The sequence below is a fragment of the Physeter macrocephalus genome, chromosome 6 (genome assembly GCF_002837175.3).
Source record: "Physeter macrocephalus isolate SW-GA chromosome 6, ASM283717v5, whole genome shotgun sequence".
Taxonomy (NCBI): domain Eukaryota; kingdom Metazoa; phylum Chordata; class Mammalia; order Artiodactyla; family Physeteridae; genus Physeter; species Physeter macrocephalus.
The window spans coordinates 6130211-6150629 of NC_041219.1; the positions used below are offsets into that span (position 1 = coordinate 6130211).

Below are 20419 nucleotides of genomic sequence, written 5' to 3' on the forward strand. Positions count from 1 at the left end.
CACCCCCAGTTCTTAATGTTAAAGCTTCCCCAGTTTTTTTCTTGATTACATGAAACGCATTTGCTACTTGATAACTCAGGCAGGCTCATGGGGGATATATTTTCTAAAGTTTTACAGTTTTATAATTTTCTGTCTCTGGTCTGACATTTGAAGGATACCTTGGCTGGATATAGAATCCTCAACTCACATTTTTTTCCCTTGAGTGTCTTAAAAATGTGATTCCATTGTTTTCTAGCATAAAATGCTGTTGAAATTTGATACCTATCTGATTTCTTTCCCTTGTATCAATAGTTGACTTGGCTTTATGTTTAACCTTTTTATTATGGTAACTTGACATATCTTCTGTTTGTTTGTTTAAATGAATTGGATTTCCCAGGATTATTAGGAAGAGGTTCCTGTGAAGGAGTAGGATAAACCAGGATAGCTCTCTCGGTCTCATATTCCAGGGCTTTCCCTTCTGTTGTTGGTGGTGTATCTGTGTAGCCACTTCTGTCTCTCAGAGGTAAGCCTTGTTCAAGGTTTTCTTGAGAAGGTGGTTCAAGATGATGGTGTTGGAAGATCCTGAACCCACCTCCTCCCATGGACACACCAAATCTACAGCCACATAGGAATAATTCCCTCTGAAAAAGAACTAGTTGAACAGCTTCTCCACACAAAGGATAAAAAGGCCACATAGAGACAGGTAGGAGAGGCAGACATGCAGTCTCACCAGGAATCCCACCCCTGGCGCAGCTGACCTACAATCAGGAGGGATCTCACAAACACAGAGCTTCTCCCTGAGAAGCAAGGGGTTTGTGCCCCACATCAGGCACCTTAATCCTTGGGACCTGCACTGGAGAGATGAGCCCCCAAAATGTATGGCTTTGAAAACCAATGGGTCTTACGTCCAGGAGACCCAAAAGGCTGTAGGGAACTGAGATTTCACTCTTAAAGGTTCACACACAGACTCTCTTACCCTGGGACCCAGCACAAAAGCAGCAGTTTGAAAAGTGCCTAGACCATAAGTGAGGAGATTCGTCTGCTAATCTTAAAGCATCCTCCAGAGCGGGAGGGGCTTATTGGGACTCTCTGGGGATGGAAGTGCTGGCAGGCTCTGTTTTTGCATTCTCTATCTTGCAAGCACTGGCAGGTGCCATTTTTGCTCTCTCCCTCTACCTTGCTACATCTCCATCCCTGTGCTCCATCCCAGTCGGCACATGCCACCCCCTTGCTCTCCTGCAGCCCTGCTAAAGCCAGTGGGTGCACACAGTCCACACAGAGCTTTGAGTGCCTGGCTCTAGAGGCCAGAGCGGGGGCTTGTGTTTTGGGGGCCCCACGGGACTGAAACCATTGGAGAGACAGTTCTTGGCAGACTACCATCCCCAGGGTATGGCATGGATAGCTGACTGAAACACAGTCCCAGTCTTCCTGTGAAAAATCCTATTTACTTGTCCTGGAGCTTCAGCCTGTTCTGAAGGGCATGGCATGTTCTCAGGGAATGTAGGCCAGGGGATGCCATCTTTGCTGTCTCCCTTGGCCTTGCTACAGCTCTCAGGTACCTCCCAGAAAGGAGCTTGAGCACTTGTCTGGAGCCCTGATTTTTGCAACTGTTGCCAAGGGGACACCTCAAGATCACCTGGTCTGGAGGCTGGCGAGGTTTTCAATTGTGGTCCTGTGGGACTGTATATATTTCCTACTTTAAAAGCTGCTGCGTAAGGGTCTGGCTTCTCATCAGCTTTAAACTAGATGCAGATTAAGGTCCCATCCTTTGGAACACTGACAGGTCTTGGCAAACCCTCACAACTGGGACCTGTCAAGAATAAATCAGGCTACCTAGATAGTCACAAAGTTTCAAGAGGCAACCAAGAGCTAGGACTTGAACAATAAAGTTCATTTTTTGAATGAGGCCACTCCTCCAAGACTGGGAAAGGGAGCTATTTTGCATAACACATGGAAACAAACACAGAGAGTCAAAATTAGGAAACAGAGAAATATATTCCTAATGAAAGAACAAGGTAAAACCACAGAAAATAACCTTAATGAAACAGAAAAGTGATTTACCTGATAAAGAGTTCAGAATAATGGTCTCACCAAACCTGGGAGAAGAATGGATGAACATAGTGGGAACTTCAACATAGAGACAGAAAATATAAGAAAGTACCAAACATAGGTCACAGAGCCAAAGAATCTAATAATAGAACTGAAAAATACTAGAGGGGTTCAACAAGAGGATAGATGATGAAGAAGAAGAAAGCGTCAGTGATCTGGAAGACAGGGCAGTAGAACTCAGCCAAATAGAGCAGCAAAAAGAAAAAAATGAAAAGAAGTGAAGGTAGCTTAAGGGGCCTATGGAACACTATCAAGTGGAACAACATTCACTTTATAGGGATCCCAGAGGAGAAGGGAGACAGGAGGGGGCAGAGAATTTTTTGAAGAAATAATGGCTGAAAACTTCCTCAACCTGGGGAAGGAAACAGGTATCCAGGTCCAGGAAACACAGAGAGTTCCAAAAAAGAACTCAAAGAGACACCAAGACATATTATAATCAAAATGTCAGAAGTTAAAGAGAATATCAAAATCAGCAAGTGAAAACCAGCTTGTTACATATAAGGGAACTCCCAAAAGACTATCAGCAGATTTTTCAGCAGAAACTTTGCAGGCCAGAAGGGACTGGCATGATACATTCAAAGTGCTGAAAGGAAAAAACTTTCAGCCAAGAATACTCTACCCAGCAAGATTATCATTCACAATTGAAGGAGAGATCAAGAGGTTTCCAGACAAGTAAAAACTAAAGGAGTTCACCATTATACCAGCCTTACAAGAAATGTAAAAGGACTTCTTTAAGCTGAAAAGAAAGGGCACTAATTAATAACAGGAAAGCCCATGAAAGTGAAAGAAGGTTTTCTCCATCAGCCTGGTGTCTCTGTGCTTAGCGTTACATCCTAAGATATTTTTTTTCTAATAATGCTTCCAGTGATCTGTTTCCTTTGGAACCTTGCCACTCCTTCCTCCTTTAATATCTGAACCTTCTCTCTTGCTATCTCCATTATTCCTGTCCTGCAATTTGGTTTTATATTCCAAGAGTTCTCCCCTTTTGGTGGGGCTCTGTCCTTCTGGAAAGATCTCTTTGCTGGATGCTTTGAGATTCCTGAGTGTTTAGAGCTTCACTGTACTGTTTGCTGCCTCTGTACTGTGTATGATTTTTGCACACATCTGCAACTTGGAGCCTGTGAAAACCTTTCCCTTTTTCTCCATTTGTTCTCACATTTTTTTCTTCCAGTTTTTACCAAGGCTATAGTCCTCTGCTTTTGGGGCATTTGTAATGATTTTTGGCTTCTGAGGCTTTATACAGTATCTCTGTAGTCCCTTTCACTGCCTGCTGCTCCCTTCCACACAGCTGCTCCCTTCCACACAGTGACTGATCCTGTGGTCTAGGCAGTGTAGCCACATTTTCTCATGGTCTAAGATATGTGGGGATTTTCTTTTACCTAGTTTTGTTGAAGATGTAGTCATTTGGTTCTTCTGATATCCCAGTTGGAATATTTGGTTGTCAGGAATTGTTGGGGGATTCAAAAACTATGCTGCCATCACAATTACAGAATGACTGTATTTGTGGCTGATATATAGAGAGTTTGGATTTTTTTAAATCTCTAAGTTTGAAAGATAAATTTAGGGTAACATAAAATTGCATATTTAACATCTTAATAAAGGAATTTTTAGCATCTATTTATGACCTATTGAGGAGTTACATATAAATGTAGGACTTTTGTCATTAAGATTCTGCTTAATTTTAAATGTAATATACATTGTTTGCCTCTGGTTGCAGTGTTAAATGGGTATAGTCTCCTCTAATGGAAATTTTAGACTAATTGCAGTATGGTACATGAAATTATAGGTAAACAATTTTTAAAGTAAACATGAAAAAACTTCACTGAACATTTATTGAAATGAATCAGTATAATTGAAGAAATTCCTTGGTTGATAGAAATAAATATGCTCAGAGAAAAGTTAAGGAAAAAAGAATGAAGTTATTTAATTGTTTATTTTCACATATAATGAATAATTATACTTAATCTTTGGATATTTTATGAAAAAACATGAAAATTTAATATGTGAGTTAGAATTATTTGTAATTTTAGATTTGCCTGATTGTTTTCACATAGCAAGTGCTAAATAAACACTTTCAGTGCGAATGTTGTAGGAGGGGGCAGTATTAATATTTTGTAATTTTATTAGTAAAAATTGTATAGTCTGCTGAATCTAACTTCGAACTTTGGAAATAAGAAATAAAATGATCAATTTCTCATAGGAACTGAAGTTAAAAGATGAAGAGTGTGAGAGGCTTTCTAAAGTACGAGATCAACTTGGACAGGAATTGGAGGAACTCACAGCTAGCCTGTTTGAGGTTGGTCTGTTTACATCTTGGCCAAGAGCAACGTCATGGTTTTTTAAATATTGATAGAATTGTTTTATGAGGGAGTCTTGAAAAAGATATGCTTAGCTTCATGCATGTTTATAAGTCCTCTAAAAAGATAAAATCTTTAAGAAATGTAAAGTCTACAACTTAAAATGATATGAAAAGAAAAAAACACTATGGGTTACCAGAATCAGGTGGTTTAAAAATGTGTATGTGGAAAGAAAGGAGGTAAATTTTAATTTTGATTTTACCAGCTATTTAGGGGCTGCTTTAGAGTATCTTTATATGATTCCATAACAAAGATGGCAGACCCTTGAGGTAGTCTTCTGATAGGGGATGATTTGAGGAAGGTTAGAAGGCACACATCTTTATTTCCAGCCTGCCACAGGATTAAAATTCCTACCCAGTTCAGGCAGTGTTTCTCAGTAGGGGAGCCATTGGAATTGTTGGACATTTAGAATCCTTGGTGTATTAGGGTTTTCCAAGAAACAGAACCAATAGGATGTGTGTATATACATATATACATTTACATGTATGTAGAAAGAGACTTATGTAAGGAATTGACTCATGCAGTTATGGAGGTTGGCAAGTCCCAAAATCTGGAGGATGAGTTGGTAGGCTGGAGACCCAGGAGAGATGATGGTGTAGTTCCAGTCTTGAGTCCAAAGGCCAGAGAACCAGGAGAGCTAATTGTGTAGTTCTAGTTTCTAGTCCAAAGGCTGACAGACTTGAGACCAAGGAAGAGCCAATGTTTCAATTTGAGTCTGAAGGCAGGAAGAATTCTCTTACTCTTTGGGGATGAGCCTTTTTGTTCTAACAGCCCTTCAGCTGATTGGATGAGCCTCATCCACATTATGGAGGGCAGTCTGCTTTACTCAGTTTACCAATTCAGATGTTAGAATCATCCAGAAGCATCTTCACAGAAACATCCAGAATGTTTGACTAAAGTATGTGGACACCTGTGGCCCAGTCAAGTTGGACACACAGAGTTAACCATCACACTTGACCCAAATTCTAGTAATACTCCCTCATCATTTTGACAACTTTTATTTTTTATTTTTTTAAGGAATTCCTTTATTTTTATTATTTATTTATTTATTTATTTATTTATTTATTTATTTATTTATTTATTTATTTATTTATTTATTTATTTATTTATTTATTTATTTATTTATTTATTTATTTATTTATTTATTTATTTATTTATTTATTTATTTATTTATTTATTTATTTATTTATTTATTTATTTATTTATTTATTTATTTATTTATTTATTTATTTATTTATTTATTTATTTATTTATTTATTTATTTATTTATTTATTTATTTATTTATTTATTTATTTATTTATTTATTTATTTAGGGCTCGAATCCATGTCCCCTGCATTGGCAGGCAGATTCTCAACCACTGCGCCACCAGGGAAGCCCTGACAACTTTTAAATATCCTTGTGGAGGATGGGGAGAGGGTATTATTTCCTTGGTTACGAACCACTACCTTTAGGTTATAAGACCTTTAGCCTTCAGAAGTTCCTTATTAAAAACATTGATGTGTTACTAGAATGACTAGTGTCATTTTCACTTTACCAATATTTTCTTTTTTTCCCTAAAAATTTGTTCTTAAAATTTTTAATGTAAAAAAAGATTTTGGAGGAAAAATTTCTTTACCTTTTGTTATTTTTATATATGCAGAATCTTTTTTAGTTTTAACTATATGTATTTGCTTACCTAGTTGTAATCCTAATATATTTTGTACTTTAAATAACATCTTTTCATGTTACTACATAGTGAATGTAATGATAATCATAATCTATCAAGTGTACATTCCACAGTTTCTATCATTACAAATATTATTGCCGAAGATATTTTCAGTCATGTAGGCTTTCCATGCCCCCTCTGCTCCACAACCCTTTGCCCTCTCCCCTGTGTTTTTTGGGGTCATTTGCTTTCATGGACGTTTAAAAACTAACTTATTTTCTTGTTTAGTTAGCTAGTTATCAGAGATGAGAGGAAGATAAATTTAAGCATAGAGGTAGTTTATGAGAGTTTCCTATGTACTAGACACTGTTGTAAGAGCATATGTACTTAGAAATTATGCACATACACTAACACACATGTAATGTGTTACATACAGTATAAAACACAAAAGTTTTAAAAAGTGAGATAATAAAAATGCTTAAATTTTTTATAATAGTACAAAAGTATTTTATTCTCACTAAAACGTGTGTGTATATTTATTTAGCGAGAGCAGCGTGATTGAATATGTTACCTTGTTTTTGAAATCTTGTTTTAAATTTATGATCCAGATGAAGGTCTGGTCTAAATTCCATTTTTAAAATTTAGATGTAATGCTGCTGCTGACTCACAGATATACTGATCCAAAAGGAACAAGTACTTCTTCTCCTGTAATAAGTCATTATACTGAATTTTCAGTCCCATTGCCAGTTATGTGAAGGCTTTTCCAGAACATTCTCTAGTGAATTTTTGTCTTCTCTAATACCAACAAATTGTTTTTGCAAATTAATCAGAAGATGTTGAATAAACACTTTTTTTAAAAAAGAGAAGAAAATCCCCTTCAAAGTCTGTAAGTATACAGACACGAATATTTGTATAGATCAGAGGTCTGCAACCTACAGCCTGCAGGGCAAAACTGGCCTATATATACTTTTGTACAGCCTAATGAGACAAGATTGGTTTTTACATTTCCAAATGGTAAGAGGTGGGGAAAAAAAATCAAAAGAGGAATATTTTGTGACATATGAAAACTATATGAAGCTCATATTTCAGTGCCCATGAATTTTTATTGGAATGGCCACACTCATTGTTTTACTGTCTATGGCTGCTTTCACACTGCAGCAGCAGAGTTGAGTAGTTACAATAGAGACCATATGGCTTACAAAGCTCAAGCTACTTACTATCTGGCCTTTCTAGAAAGTTTGCTGACTTCTCATATAGATGATACTTATATCATTTTTCAGTTTCAGAATGACAGAGTGATAGAAAAGTTTTCAGATTTTTTTGAATATATCCTTTGATGTCTTTTGTCAATTTGCTAAAACCTGTGAATTATTTTAGATACTGCTCCTGCCTCATTCTAGCTCTTTTCTCTTTCCTTTTTGGACTCCAATAACATGTATGTTTGTATCCCTTATATCTCTAGGGGACAAGTCACCCCAAATCCCAGCTCACTTTCCTGGGTTTACCTGTTCTCCTGGATCTTGGTCCCCTGATTCTTCACTATTTTGTTAGCTCTCTAATGTCTTCAAACCCATTTTTTTAAAATGTCCCACTTTTAAAAATTGTTCTCTGTAGAAAGTTTGTTTCAAGTTGCATAGTCCGCTATTTATGAATCCAGAGTCCATTTCCAAACATTTAAACAAATATTCTCTCCTTAGCATGAGTTACTTCTGCATTCATAGTTTAAATGTCACTTATATTGGTGGGTCAGATAGATATGTTTATTATTTTGAAACTACTTGTCAAGTAGTGTTTTATTGACAGCGACATCACAGAAAACTCTAGCACAGCTGAAACATTTGTTATTTTTAAAAGAAAAATGCTTACCTCATTATTAAATTTGATAGCTCTTACAGACTTTGACACAAGATAACCAGCATAATTGTGCATGGCATATTCTCAGTTAATCTCATTATAAAGCATTGATAGTAAAGCTTCTCTTATTTAAAATAATATAATCTGTAAACTCACATTCATGGGCACATACAAGCTGCAGTTCATTACAGTACTCTAAGACCAAATGGACAAATGGGAGTGCCACCGTGGAATTCTGGTGTGGAGAACTTCTACTCTCCCCTGAACAGTCAACAGACCTAGTGAGGGTTCTGTTGTCAAATGATTAAATGTCTTTGAAGCTGATTTCCTTCCTTCCTTCCTCCTTCCCTCACTTCCTTCCTTCTCATGAACTGTAAACTGAAGTTCTAAAATACATGTTCTTAAATCCTGGGGGATTATCTTGAGCACCCTGTATACTGTTCCAGTCTATTCTTATTCTTTATAAGGATTATTCCATACAGGAGAGTAAGCTTTTTAAAGTACAAGTAAGATCATGTCACTCTCTTCCTTAAAAAACCATAAGGCTTCATAGTGGATTTAGAATAAAATCCAGAATTTGTACTCAGATATTTTATTTGATTATTAGAATGTAATCAGAATGTAAGCTCCTTAAGAGCACGGACCTTGTCTCTTTTCCCAGTGTATTATCAGCACCTGAAACAGTACCTCATGAAGAGGTGTCATGAATAAGTATTTGATGAATAAATGATATATGAATAAAGGGGAATTAAATACCTAGAGTTTCATATTTGTGGTACTGGAAAGTTAAGATCTTATTAAGGGGTTAACTCTGATTTGCCTTTGTAGATTGCTCTGCACAAAATTGTCATTTAATATCATTTTGTGAATATTTTTATTGGAAGCTCTAAGGTTTCTCAACTGTTACTCCTATAAACTGCAACATTATTGATGTGTTAATATTTTTACTTGTCCCTTCTGTATGTCTTTGCTGTGAGTAGTAATATGAATGAATAGTGTGTGTGTGTGTGTGTATGTGTGTGTGTACCAAATTATAAAAACCTAACTGCAAAGAAGTTGGATTTGACATGTGGGTCATGTGTTTTCCTTCATCACATTTGCAGTCCTTACTCAGGGATTGATCAGAATGATCAAACTCAACTTGGCTGCCTCAGTGGTAATAGATACTAAAAGAAGGTACCTATTCCTTATTCCTAATAGTTGGTCTGGCTGATGACAACTGCTATTTCAGCAGTTTACACTGGATACTTAATTTTAGGCAAAATTTTGTTAGTGTATCTTTGCCTCAATCATAGACACATGTTGAAAGATTTCTGAAAACAAATGCTAAATACTTTGTTTCCAAAATTTGAGATGTTAACTTTTTCAGGAAGCTCATAAGATGGTGAGAGAAGCAAATGTCAAGCAGGCAACAGCAGAAAAACAGCTAAAAGAAGCACAAGGAAAAGTAAGTTGTTGCTGCTTTTAATACTATAAAATGTAAAGAAATTAGTGATTACTATTTTTCAAATACCTTAACATTTATTGGATTTGTTCTGATTATAAAAGCAGTGCTTACTTTAGAAGATTTTTAAAACTACAGGAAACTATAAAGAAGAAAATAGCTACAGCATATATATAATTAATAATGAATGTTCGGTGTCCATTTATATTAGAAGCAAATGATTTAAAGGCTTGTGAATCACATGTATTATCAGAAGGATTATATAATCACATTTTAAAGTTAATATTTATTTTCTTAATTCACTAAAAAAAAAGCCAACTGAAATGTTATTAGATTTTACTATTTTAGGAATGAACAGCAACTAATCATAAGCTATTTTTTAATATATTTTGAAGATTTTGAAAATTCACATAAGTGAAATGTTAGACATTTTGATAATTTAAAAAATTCCATCTGATGTGAATAGCAGCTGAATCCAGACTGTATGGAAACATCAAAAAACTTGGTTTAAAAAAAAAAACCTTCAAAAAAACCATTTGGTTTTACTTTCCTTTTATTAATCCATAGAAAATACAGATTAAACTTATATTTCATCTTTGAAAGTAACCAAATTGCTAACATTTAGCTGCATCTGTCATAAAACATATACAGTGTATGTGACTGTGTTGATTTCTTTTCAAGATTGATGTACTTCAAGCTGAAGTAGCTGCCTTGAAGACACTTGTATTGTCCAGTTCTCCAACATCACCTACACAAGAGCCTCTGCCAGGTGGAAAGACACATTTTAAAAAGGGGCATACAAGAAATAAAAGTACAAGCAGTGCTATGAGTGGCAGTCATCAGGACCTTAGTGTGATACAGCCAATTGTAAAAGACTGCAAAGAGGTAACTCGTCCAGGACTGTCCCCTCTGACTGTTGATACTTATTAATTCTTATCACTGAGGTGTTGGTTATGATTTTTGCCGCAAAATTTTTAGTACAAAATATTCAGTATTAAGATGGGGGAGGCTTTATCTAGAGCTGGCTGCTTTCAGGGATTCTTCATTTCCCTTCTCTACCTGGCTGAGTTTGGAGTACCTGCTGGAAACTTGGTAAGTTTCTTAATCTCGACATTTTATTTAGGGAGCAAACTGTCGTGTTGTATAAAGGAGAGTGGGTGGCTTTAATGATATGGCTAGTCAAAATTTACTGCTGGGTGCTCTAGCAAAATATGAATATAAGAATGTATGAAAATATTTAGGTGATTTTCTTGAAGAATGGCACATTGTTTTTACTTAAATTCTGGGAGAAGCAGAATTTTATATCAGTAAGGTAGTCCTAGAGTTCAGATAATTAAGCAACAAAAAATAGAACTAATGGTAGCCTTATCATTTAAAAAGATATGTTATAAAGATAACTGAGATAATAACTGGAAATATTTTGAGGTGTTTTGAGTAAAATAGTTTTTACTTACATATGATGAGAAAACATTTCCAAGGGGATTGATCACTAATTAATGAGCAGCCTTCTCCCATTTTTTTCTTAAAAGCTGTATTTTACATTGTGAATTCAAGTCCATCATTATTCATTAAGAAGCTGTGTGTGCTTGTTCAGATTTTTGCATGGAAGCCAGGAGTTTATTAAATTGAATAACCAAGGTTGTTACTTATTTTAATTGAATTGCATTTTTACTTATTAATAAAAAAGATGCTAGTGAGAGAGAAGTTCAGTACTTGGTCAAATATGAATGTGACAAAATCTGAAATTCACATTGGTTTCTATTAAATATTTAAGAAACTTTTTTAGTCATAACTTTAATTCTGATTTCTTTCAATTTAGATAGCATTTTTTTTTGGCTGCGTTGCGTCTTTGTTGCTGCGCGGGCTTTCTCTAGTTGCGGTGAGCAGGGGCTGCTCTTCATTGCGGTGCGCGGGCTTCTCATTGCGGTGGCTTCTCTTGTTGTGGAGCACAGGCTCTAGGCGTGCGGGCTTCAGTAGTTGTAGCACGTGGGCTCAGTAGTTGTGGCTTGTGGGCTCTAGAGCGCAGGCCCAGTAGTTGTGGTGCACAGGCTTAGTTGCTCCACGGCATGTGGGATCTTCCCAGACCAGGGATTGAACCTGTGTCCCCTGCATTGGCAGGCGGATTCTTAACCACTGTGCCACCAGGGAAGCCCTAGATAGCATTTTTCATTGCTTGGTACAACTTGTACTTTTGCTATGGTTTCTTAGTGTGTGTAATTATGTACCTTTTTTCCCTATTGTCTACACTAAGAAAATTTAAATATTTTCTCATGGAAAATTTTAAAGTTTTGTTTTTAATTTACAGAATTCCTTAAAATATGAATAGGCAGCATATAACTTTTTGCTTTCCACATATATCCTGTTTTCTAATACATGTGAAAAACTTGTCAAAAAGTTTTATTAGACAGTGGAGACACATAAATTTGACTTGTGTAAGTCTTAGAAAAAGATCTAACGTTTGGAAGGAAAATGAAACATGTCCATGTTTCTGCAGAAAATGTGATGGGGGCATTTGGTCATAACGTATCTTCTGAGAGCATTTAAAACACACGTGCATGCATGCGCACACATGTAATGAGGCAAGGCTTTGAGATCAAGTCACTCAGATGTCAACTTTTACTGGTTTCTTGCTCTGTAACCTTGGTCAGGTTATTTTATTTCTCTAAACCCTCGTTTCCTTATCAATAAATGGAGATTATAATATTTATCTTGCTCAGCTTTTAGGATTAAATGTTTGTGAAGTGCTTACCAAAGTTCCTGACACAGAGTCAGCTCTTAGTAAATAAATTACTGCCTTTAAACTAGAATCTTTCCTTAGAACACTACTTACCTACTTTGAGCTTTATATCCATCAAAGGGTAGACTTTACAAAGAAAGTGAATTTGAAAATGTAAGTATTACTTATCTGCTAATATTTTTATCCTTTCGCCTTTAGCTTTGATTCAAGGAATTTATGGATTGGGATGAAAAATATTCACATTGAGATTGCCATTATACACCTTACAGGAAAGTCTGTAGGAAAGCTGGGGTACAGTCAGCCTTTTGTTTCTTTTGTGTAGACTACCTGCACATCTGATTGAGCTGTGCTAGAGGCCATAGCTGCAGTCAGTGCTTCATTTATAGTGTATTCAGTGCTTCTGGTTTAGAGTGCCAGGCGAGTGAGAGACACTACTCTGTGTTTGGGTGGCTGTGGGTGGATGTAGGTTTGTATGTTGACAAGTAGTGTTGAGCTGGGCTGAGGGAATCTGTAGAGAAGAATACTTGGGAAAATTTATTAAATTGGATGGGTAGAGAAGGGACAACTGGAAGAGTGAATAGGAAGGTGGGTGCCAGCCTGGATTATTACTGATAATTCAGATGGTAGATACTGGATGTTGAAATGCCAGAACAATCTAAATAAATGTTGTATTTTAAGATAGTCAATTTAGGAGGCTATGTGTGTGCTGCTATTAGTCTTGCAGCTTATACAGTAAATATTTTGGAAATTCTTTTGGAAATGCCTTAAGGTAATAGCAGAAGAATTGGTGTCACTTTTGACCCCAAACGAGGTTTCACAGTTTAGTCAGTCTCTGTTTATTCAAACATGTTATTTTTAAATTCTTTTTTAAAAAAAATTATTTATTTTATTTATTTATTTTTGTCTGTGTTGGGCCTTGGTTGCTGCGCGCGGGCTTTCTAGAGTTGCAGCAAGAGGAGGCCACTCTTCGTTGTGGCATGCAGGCTTCTCATTGCGGTGGCTTCTCGTTGCGGAGCATGGGCTCTAGGTGCGCAGGCTCAGTAGTTGTGGTGCACGGGCCTAGTTGCTCTGCGGCATGTGGGATCTTCCCGGACCAGGGCTTGAACCCATGTCCCCTGCATTGGCAGGTGGATTCTTAACCACTGTGCCACTAGGGAAGCCCCTCAAACACTTTATTTAATTAACTTGGCTCCAAATTACTTATTGATTATTTTCACAAAAGACTTATCATCTTTTATATTCAGAACAGTGTGCACTTGTATCTTAAGGGGAGCTCCAACATTACTGTTATTTTTTTTGGCGAGGTGGATAATAGTAGTGTCCTTGGACACCATAGTGGATACATTGAAAAGTGCCAGCTAGTCATTTGGGAGTTTGGATTATTCTTTTAAAAGAAAAATTGCTGCAATGGAGTATTACTCAGCGATAAAAAAGAATGAAATATTGCCATTTGTAGCAACATGAATGGACCTAGAGATTATCATACTAAGTGAAGTAAGTTAGAAAGAGAAAGACAAATATGATATCACTTATATGTGGAATCTAAAAAAGATGCAAATGAATTTATTTACAAAACAGAAACAGACTCACAGATGTAGAAAACAAACTTATGGTTACCAAAGGGGAAAGGACGGGGGAGGGATAAACTAGGAGTATGGGATTAACAGCCATACATTACTCTATATAAAGTAAACAACAAGAATTTACTGTATAGTACAGGGAGCTATATTCAGTATCTTGTAATAACCTATAATAGAAAAGAATCTGAAAATATATGTATAACTGAATCACTTTGCTATATACCTGAAATTAATATTGTAAATCAACTATACTTCAGTTAAAAAAAAAAAGAAAAATTACCACCGTGTATTATAACTAATCAAGAATGGTTCAATTATTATTTTAAATAAAGAGTATTTCTTTTTCAGTAATATTTAAATTAGGTTTCAGTTTTATAAAGTTATTTTATGTTTGTACTTTTAAAAAAGTTATTTTGTGTTTTCTTTTGTCAGGCTGACTTATCCCTGTATAATGAATTCAGATCTTGGAAGGATGAGCCCATAATGGACAGAACATGTCCTTTCTTAGACAAAATCTATCAGGAAGATATTTTTCCATGTTTAACCTTCTCAAAAAGTGAGGTAATTAAAAACAAATTTTAACAGAAATGCATTAGAGTTGTTCCTATACCTTTTACTAAGTCATGTTACATATTTTAATATCTCTTACATAAATAAGTTATAAATTGTCATATATTACCATTTTCTCCATTCCATATTAGGATCATAATCATTTCTTGACATTCACTTACTGAACCTCTTTCCTTATTTGAGCAGAGGATCACTTACGCTGCAGTGTGTTGCATTGGAGTGAAGTATTAAGTATGTAAGGGGGTAGGACTTAATTTTTAGTCCAAGGTTCAGTGCAAGGGAAGTTATATACACTCTAAAGTGTTTGTTGGATTTATCTGTATGTGATTAAAAAGAAGTCCTATGTAGTTTCTTCATCTTTAAAACGGGAAAAAAATGCCTTCCTTGCCTGTGTCACAGGATTGTTAAGATAAAATGAAGTGAATTAAGTAGATAGAAAAACTTAAAAAAAAAAATAATAGTACAAGGCAGTATACAAATGTAAGGTCATAATTTTAATTTGTTCTTACATGTGGAAAGTTTGTCTACAAATATCCTGTTAATCAGTGTTTAAGAAAGTTAATCCTAAGAGTCTTATGTTAAGTCTTTAGAGGATTTAATTATATAACACTGCTTGTAAGGAAAAGTTAAGATGAACAGTAAAATGCTTTTGATATGTAGATATGTTAGTCATTGTGGCTCTGGTTTTAGGTAGGCTGTTCAGTATGAGTAATCTTGCCAGAATGAAATATGTCTATTTCATCAATTGTTTATCAGTTACTACAGTCTCCATCTGGGCATTTAATATTTGATAACTCAGTTAATTCTTTTGTAGACTCTCATGCACATAAATACATGATCAGTATATATATAGCTATAATTAACACATATTGCTGTGTTATGAATGACCAATAGGAAAAAATAATGCATAAATTTAGCAAAATAAAGCATTAGGATATTCATTTTGAAGTGACGTTACTAGTGGATGTTAATTGTGGGTAAGGGGTGGTGTGGAATTAATGTCTTTAATCTCTTCTAGATAATAAGAAAAGTTATTTAGCTATAACTGGATTGCCTTTCATAACAATGTTTGAATTATAAAAGAATTCAAACTGAGATTATATGGTTTCTTTCTTTTTCATTAGCTAAGGCAAATCTAGTGGACCTTGGGAAAAATAATTTTTAAAAACCAGTTTATTATAGAATAGAATTTTTATATTTTCCTGCCAGCATAGCATCTAATACGTCTTTGTTTTTTTTGAAGTTGGCTTCAGCTGTTCTGGAGGCTGTGGAAAACAATACTCTAAGCATTGAACCAGTGGGACTACAACCTATTCGATTTGTGAAAGCATCTGCAGTTGAATGTGGAGGACCAAAGTATGTTTTCAAAACCATGTCTTAGGGAAGATACTGAGTTTTTAAAATTTTATGTGTTGTAGTTATTTAATATTTTCTGGTTTTAAATGTTAAATCTCCTGTCCGTTTTCTATTTAAAGTCTGTGCAGCCCAAAGACCAATCCCCGGGCGGTGTGGGGATTTCAAATTTAGCATCAGTGGAGAGCCCTTTTAATTACACACGTGTATGTGGCATCCAGGTAGATCAGGTGTTAGAAACTTCTTTAAAAACCGCATGTTATAATCCATTAGTTGATTATGAAATCTCTTTAGTGGGTCATAAGCAGAATTTTTGTTTGTTATACTTATATGTACAGCTGTGTGTTCTGGGCTTTTGCGTAAATTATTTCTTTTTGAGGCTTGCCATCAAAAATAGTTTGAGAAGACAGTGAACTAGACCAAGTCTTACCAAGCATGAAAACAGGGTACCAGAAGGCTTGGTTAGTCCTCTCCTTTACTACTCTCATTATAAAACTTTCTCACTTTGGTAAATAAACAGCTCTGTCTCCCATATGTGAGAGATATTTGGCAGTTGTATACCTTCAGGGGTGACTCCCATATTTCGTAGCAGGGCAAGCTGTCTTCCGACTGGTCCTGGGAGGAGGAAAGACTGAAACCAACAGTACATAAAACGTTTGCCACAGCTGTTTAAAAAGTGACTTCAAAAGATTTTGAGGAAGCTGCTTAGTCGGTGGTGAAGAACTAGATCAGTATAGGGGACCGAAGAGCCCGAGAGAGCTCACAGCAAGCAATAATTGAATCCCATCAGGCCATTTATAAGGCAGAGGAGGAAATAGCTGGTTGAGATTACTAGGTCTGTTAAAGCCAGTCGTAGGAGTTGTATATAGTTCTTGTTTCCTGTTACGCACGTTACACTCTCAGCAGCATCACACAGTGTTGGTATTTGGGTAACTTTGTCCTGTGTTTGCTCTGTGAGCCACACGTCTACCTAGAGTTACGTCCTGTTTTATACTCCCCCGTGCCACACCTGTAGTATGGTGGCCTCTGAATTTGGGGGAAGAGATTTTCATTCCTAAATTCTATCCTTCAACAAACACCTGGGTATTTTTATCCTGGTCATTAATACTTTTTGTACTTTTAGTTTCTATGTTATACCTTATTTTAAATATAGCAGTTTTTACTGAAGGATTTTAAATTTATACTTGCATTATATATCACACATTAAACATGTGCAAATATCAAATGATAACAAATCAGAATCTCAGTTAAAGTAGATTTTTACAGTATTTTAGTAAAATAATTATGCAGATTAGGTTTAGAGAATAATTTACATCATTAAGAATGTTGTTGTCCTTATGGGAATGGGGCCAGAAACCAAGGTGTTTGCGGTGCATATTGTGTGGAGAATACTGAAGAAGACGTTGTCCTCTTTTAATGAAACGTGACGTATGGCTCTTGTGGATGAGGTTATCATGATAATCACTAAACGAATGGCACAGTGCTCGGGGAATTTTGTGGAAGGCAAGATCATTCTACTGGTGATGATCAGGGACTGTTCTTGGGATTTGATTTGATCTGGGCTTTTGAAGCATGGGTGGAATTGGGGAGATAAGGAACAGTACATATGACTGAATAAAGGAACAAAAAAACAGTGTGTTCAGAGGATGGTGAGTATATGGAGAGGGAAGATGTGAAAAAAAGGAATTAGAGGTGACTGATTAGAGGGATGCTGTGAACTTTTGGAAATCAATAGGAAGTGCTCTGGTTTTGGAAACAAGATGATAGGTCTAGATTTAGACATGTTGACATCCCTAAGTGAAAATGGCAAGCAAGGATTTGAAATCTTGGGACTAGAGCTCTTAAGGGATACTGAGGTAGTATGGCATGTTAAAAAAACATTGGAATTAGAGGTCAGAAGACTTAGTGTTGAATCCTAGCTCAAATAAAAATATATTGGCTTTAGAAATGAGATAACTTAAACACTTTTTTATTATTTTAAAAGTTGATACTTAAAACCACTTTACCTGAGTCCTTTCAAAATTAGAAAAATAGTAGACAAACAGGTATGTCTGCTTCCAAAAGCTGATTTTTATCAGTTTGATGGTTACTTTTTTCTCTTGTGTAAATTGTACTTAAAATAGTATAGTTCCAAGTATAGTTCCAATAGTATAGTTCCAACACTTGTGCCTTAAATTTCTTGTTTGTCTGTCCTCCCCAAGCTAGTAGTTAGTGCTTGTAAATATTGTTATAGATCATTAAAGGAATTTTCTAATAAAGGAACAATGAGGCTAAATCTCTTTGAAAAGGTAAGAATTCTTTTGTGATTTGAATGGCCACTTCCAAAATTACCCTCTTTTAAATGCACATTCTTCATGTGTTTGCTTAATATGGAGGCACATTTGTATCATATTTCTGGTAAGTATAGCTGAAAATTAATGTTCATTTAATATATTTTTCTTTATTATATGATTTATAATGTTGTATAAAATGCTATTGGCCACTTTATTTTACTTAGAGCTACACTGATTTTGCATTGACAAGGAATGATAGCTGTCTTCAGTCAAGCTTCTAATTTAGGAGGTTGACAACTGTGCTCCTGTGAGTCCAGCCTGATCCTGTTGAGCAGTGGAGTGACAGGTGGTCTGTCACTTAACCAACAGTCATTGAATGTCTGCTGTGTGCCAGGCGCATGCTTGGTGCCAGGCATTTAAAGATGAATAAAATACATTCACTGCTCTCAAGAGGCTTTCAGGGGGACTTCCCTGGCAGTCCAGTGGTTAAGACCCTGCGCTTCAAGTGCAGGGAGCGCAGGTTCAATCCCTGGTCGGGGAACTGAGATTCCACAGGCCAAGTGGTGTGGCAAAAAAAAAAAAAAAGGCTTTCAGCCTAATCCCAGCCAGAGAGCCCTCATGCCAAATTTTACATGTTGTAGTATGCAAAGAGAAAGGTTGGTATGTCTAAATGTAGTGTACCCTTTGTGTAATTGTTAAGATTCAGTGTATTTGTATGGTAGCTTATTCCTTTGTACTTCTTAGACCTAGGTGCCACGTTAAATGCATATATACCAACCCAACACACCAAAAGTAACCCATCTGGAAGCTGTTTTCCTGCAAGCTGTCAATAACATGTTTTGAGACTTAAACAGTCACTTCTAAGTTTATTTCAATTGAGAGAGAAGTTGAAGTCCCAGTGGAAAGCTGAGAGCTGCCCTGCAGCTGATTACTCATTTGTAAATCTGCCCCAGGACATATATTAACACATTTAGCTTCTATTTCTAGAACTATGGTTAAAGCTATGCCTGTAAGCTTATACTAGAATGTAAGCCCCAAAGGGCAGGGATTTTGTCTTTTTCATCATTATAGCCCAGCATCACAAAGTGCCTTGTTACATGGTCGGTTCTCAGATATTAGTTGTCTTAATGAATATACAACTTCTCCAGAAGGTAGGGGCAAAATGCTTTTAATTTTAAAAACTAAAGTTTATCCTTATTTTACAGAAAATGTGCTCTCACAGGTCAGAGTAAGTCCTGTAAACACAGAATTAAATTAGGGGACTCAAGCAATTATTATTATATTTCTCCTTTTTGCAGATACAGGGTAAGTAACTTAACCACAAATTTCTTTTTTTAATTAATTAATTAATTAATTTTTGGCTGCATTGGGTCTTCATTGCTGCACGTGGGCTTTCTCTAGTTGCGGCGAGTGGGGGCTACTCTTCGTTGTGCTGCGCGGGCTTCTAGTTGTGGTGGCTTCTCTTGTTGCAGGCTGCAGTAAGTTGTTGCTCGTGGGCTCAGTAGTTATGGCTCGAGGGCTCTAGAGCGCAGGCTCAGTAGTTGTGGCACACGGGCCTAGTTGCTCCTCATTAACCACAAATTTTAATAAAGCTTGCTTTGATGTGAGATATTTGACTGTTTAATTTTTTTTTTCTTTTTGGCCTAGATCACTTCTGTATGTAACTTTTTCACGTATATTCGATATATTCAACAGGGACTTGTGAAACAGCAGGATGGTGAGTGTTCTTAATTCATTATAAAATATTTGCATGAAAGTTCAGTAAAAACTATGGAACATAATAGTAAGCATAAGTAAACTTTATTATTGGTACATTTATATTGAATCTCTTTTATAGGTCTAATAAAATGTGTGAAGAATTTGGGAACAAATGCGTCCTTTAAACATGTTGTATTTAATCCTTATATTTGCCTCATTTTTACTCTAATTTTGAGTTTTAAGCAGGATCAGTTTTAACTTTTAAGGGGTATATGATAAACCAGATGGTAAGTGTGAGAGGAGCATATAAAACCCGTTGAATTTACTCCTTAAGAAATAAAAATGAACAAGCTCTAGACATGGTCAGATTTATTTTATTTTATTTTATTTTAATAGATTTTTTATTTCTGGCCATGCCACGTGGCATGTGGGATCTTAGTTCCCTGACCAGGGATCAAACCCGTGTCCCCTGCACTGGAAGTGCAGAGTCCTAACCACTGGACCACCAGGGAATTCCCCAGATTTATTTTAATTACTGGAATCCACAAGGCACTAACAATAAATTTTTTTCTGTATTTTCTACTTTCGTGAGTGAGTTAATAAAGCAGTCCTGAGCGTAATTCTGAGTGGAATAAAGATTACTGTATTCTAAATCAGCTGAGACATGTGGATGATATATCCAGTATAGTCAGCCCAGGACTCTCCTGGATATTTTTTTATGTAGTCTTTCATGGCGCTTTTTTTTTTTTTTTTTTCGGTACGCGGGCCTCTCACTGTTGTGGCCTCTCCCGTTGCGGAGCACAGCCTCCGGACATGCA

At 36.0% G+C, this 20419-nt stretch overlaps 1 protein-coding gene across 5 annotated transcripts in view; it reads left to right on the forward strand.

Annotated features, from left to right (window-relative positions):
- RAB3IP (RAB3A interacting protein) overlaps positions 1-20419 on the forward strand; it is a 46146-nt gene that overhangs the window by 22705 nt on the left and 3022 nt on the right. For 4 of the 5 annotated variants that reach the window (XM_055085201.1, XM_024122951.3, XM_055085202.1 and 1 more), the window contains 7 exons: positions 4289-4384; positions 9316-9393; positions 10072-10275; positions 14140-14268; positions 15521-15633; positions 19109-19208; positions 19551-19620. In XM_055085201.1, the coding sequence (XP_054941176.1) occupies positions 4289-4384; positions 9316-9393; positions 10072-10275; positions 14140-14268; positions 15521-15633; positions 19109-19208; positions 19551-19620 (790 nt within the window). The remainder of the gene's footprint in view (positions 1-4288; positions 4385-9315; positions 9394-10071; positions 10276-14139; positions 14269-15520; positions 15634-19108; positions 19209-19550; positions 19621-20419) is intronic. The other variant, XM_028490386.2, reaches the window with a different exon arrangement.